Here is a 2,691-nt window from a genome sequence, read left to right on the forward strand (position 1 = left end):
CAGGAGAGTGGGGAAACAGTGGCAGAAGGTGCCCAGAGCTGTGGGAGGTGCCTCCTCCCTGGGAACATCCCAGCTCAGGTCAGGCAGGGCTCTGAGCCCCCGGAGCTGCTGGAAGATGTCCCTGCTCGTTGTGGGGCACCAGGTGCAGGTGAGCTGGAAAGGAGCCTGCCAAGGCAGAGCAGGCGAGGATTCTGCTGGCTCTGCGTGTGGAAAGCAGCGAGACTGGAGACGATGGGAGGGGGCCCCAGAAGAAAAGCCCTCCCTGGCGCTGCTGCTTCCCCTGCAGCCCTTGGCATTCACCTGCAGCAGCTCCTGGGCAGCCCAGCGCCGCTCCTCGTCCGGCTCCAGGCTGCACTCGAGGAAGTCCCGCAGCAGAGCCGACAGGCGCCTGGGCTCCTGCAGCTGCGGGGTCCCGTTCTGCCGGATCAGAGCGCGAGCCTGCGGGGAAAGCAAACTCCGCGCTCTGCCAGCTTCCTTCACACCCACACGTGCTCACATCGACCCGGGCGCTCGGCCCCGGCTCCAGGGGCACTTGCCTCCCTGGCAGAGATGCTGCTCAGAGCTCATTTTTCTTTGCCAACCAAAAACCCAAACCCTGGTGCTGCCACAGCCATCGCAACATCCATATGATCTTGCCTGGAGAGCCAGTTTCATTGGCTGGCTTTGTTAGTAGGAACCTCCATCAGAAATAGCACATTTTGCTTCTCCAAATGTGGACACCAGCTTTACAGGCCATTTTCAAGAGTCTGGGTGGTCTGCCTGTGTTATTTCAGAGGATTCTTACATCAAGTGCATCTCTGCAGTGCCACTGACACTCAAGTAAATGCATTCCTGATGCCCCATCCCAGAAACTGCCAGGCAAGAAACAGGAGGTTTGTGATGCTGAAAGCTCAGGCTTGGTGACAACGAAAGTAGTGTGGACTAGAAAGTAAGTATATTAGACTATGGGGATGTTAAACCATTATCTTCATGTTTTTGACAAGTTTCCCAATGAGGTGAATCAGAGGGTGAAATCATCTTGCAAAACCTCTTTTAGAAGCTCCTGCAGAAAGCTTGTTGGGTTTGGGGGTGGGATTTGGGGTTGGTGCCTCTTACCATGGCCGCCGTTTCCCTGAAGTAAGGAGGTTCTCCTTCCACCATCTCGATGGTCACGATGCCGAAGGACCAGATGTCCACCTTGGGGCCATAAGGAGATCTGGTCACAACTTCTGGGGCCATCCAGTGAGCAGTGCCCACCATGGAGCTGCGCTGGTCCTGCTCAGGCCTGAGCTGAGCGCAGAGGCCAAAATCAGCTGAGGACAGAAACAAACACTGTCAAAGGCAGCTGCAATGATGAAACCAAGCACAAAGACTCCCCACCCTCAGCCTGTGAATTCAGTAGTGAAGTCAGCTGGAAAAGTCCAGCATAGGAACGATGGAAGCGGACCCTTACAGAAAGCCTCAGCTTTCGTGCAGTGGCTGTTACTGATTCCCTTGAAGCTTTAGATTCCCACTGCTGCCCCTCTGGAAGGGCCATAGCCAGAGCAGAGGCACTGCTGACACCCTGCTCCTCTGCTGAGCTCTGTGCACGGGCAGCCGCTCTCAGCTGGCAGCAGGGCCGGGCAGTGCCCCCAGCAGCCCTTGTGGGGCTCTGGCCGTCACTGGGAAGCAGCCCCACAGCCGCAGCCCGGGAGCGCCGTGCCTGGCCAGGAACACCCACCCAGCCTGACAGAGCCGTCCATCCCCAGGAGGATGTTGGAGCTCTTCACATCCCTGTGGATCACCCGCTTGGAATGGAGGAAATCCAGGCCCTGCAGACACTGGGAGAGAAACAGGGTAAAAACCAGTGGCTGGAATAAATCCCACAAGAAAGGACAGTTTAGAATTCTGCCAGCAGCAGCTTTGCTGGGACAGGCCAGGAGTGCAGTGCACACAAGCTCCAGGCAAACGGTTCTAGGCAAAGCTGAGAACAGCAAATCAAATCCAAAAGAGACAGAGAGTCCCACAACAGCAGGGGAGAGAGCAAGAACAGAGCAGAAGTGCAGTGATGCTGGCAGGCCGTTCACTGCAGAGGCTCTTTCTTCTCCAGCTCATCAAAACAACAGAGAAACAAAGCCCTGAGCATGGAGCCACTCCTGTTCTCACACCTGTCTGGAAGGACCATCGTGTCTAAGGCATGGGAGTGACAAGCAGGATCCCCAGAGGGGAAAGCCCTGCAGAGCTGCCAGCCGTGCTGGGCGTGTTGGCACTGACCTCTCCTCCAGTGGCCCTGTCGAGTCCTTTAGAAACGGCTCCGAAAGCCCTGCAGACAAAACAGCAGAGAAGAAAGAAGCAGCGCTTTAGGCCCTGGCAGGGAAAGCCAGCCCAGACAGGAGATCTCTGCTGCCTGCAGCGTTCACAAACACCTGGGGGCATCGACCCTTCCAACAACAGCGCAGCAGCCACCAGCCCTCTGCCAGGCAAGGTGTGCAAGAGAAAACTGAGACCCAACACGAAGGAATTGGCCTGCAGCAAATCCCAAATGTCCACCCTGAATTGCTTTACTTCAAAACATAGCTTGAGAAATGGGTGTCTAAAGAATTGGAAAAGAATGCATTTCATCCTTTTCAGTGTGTCTGACAACGTCCTGCAAAGTTCCTCCATCCATGTATTCCATCACCAGCCAGACATCTCCATCAACAAGGAAGCTGGGAGAGGAAAACAATGGCATGG

At 55.7% G+C, this 2,691-nt stretch overlaps 1 protein-coding gene across 1 annotated transcript in view; it reads right to left on the reverse strand.

Annotated features, from left to right (window-relative positions):
• LOC121352832 (serine/threonine-protein kinase PAK 3-like) overlaps positions 1 to 1,284 on the reverse strand; it is a 1,556-nt gene extending 272 nt beyond the window's left edge. Inside the window, exons 1-2 of the mRNA XM_041466102.1 lie at positions 1,096 to 1,284; positions 301 to 438 (exon numbers count right to left, since the gene is read on the reverse strand). Coding sequence (XP_041322036.1) covers positions 301 to 438; positions 1,096 to 1,239 — 282 coding nt within the window. The 5' untranslated portion in view covers positions 1,240 to 1,284. The remainder of the gene's footprint in view (positions 1 to 300; positions 439 to 1,095) is intronic.
• Positions 1,285 to 2,691: the final 1,407 nt, after the last annotated feature.

The sequence above is a fragment of the Pyrgilauda ruficollis genome, unplaced genomic scaffold, assembly GCF_017590135.1.
Source record: "Pyrgilauda ruficollis isolate IOZ18807 unplaced genomic scaffold, ASM1759013v1 scaffold1983, whole genome shotgun sequence".
NCBI classification, from domain to species: Eukaryota; Metazoa; Chordata; class Aves; order Passeriformes; family Passeridae; genus Pyrgilauda; species Pyrgilauda ruficollis.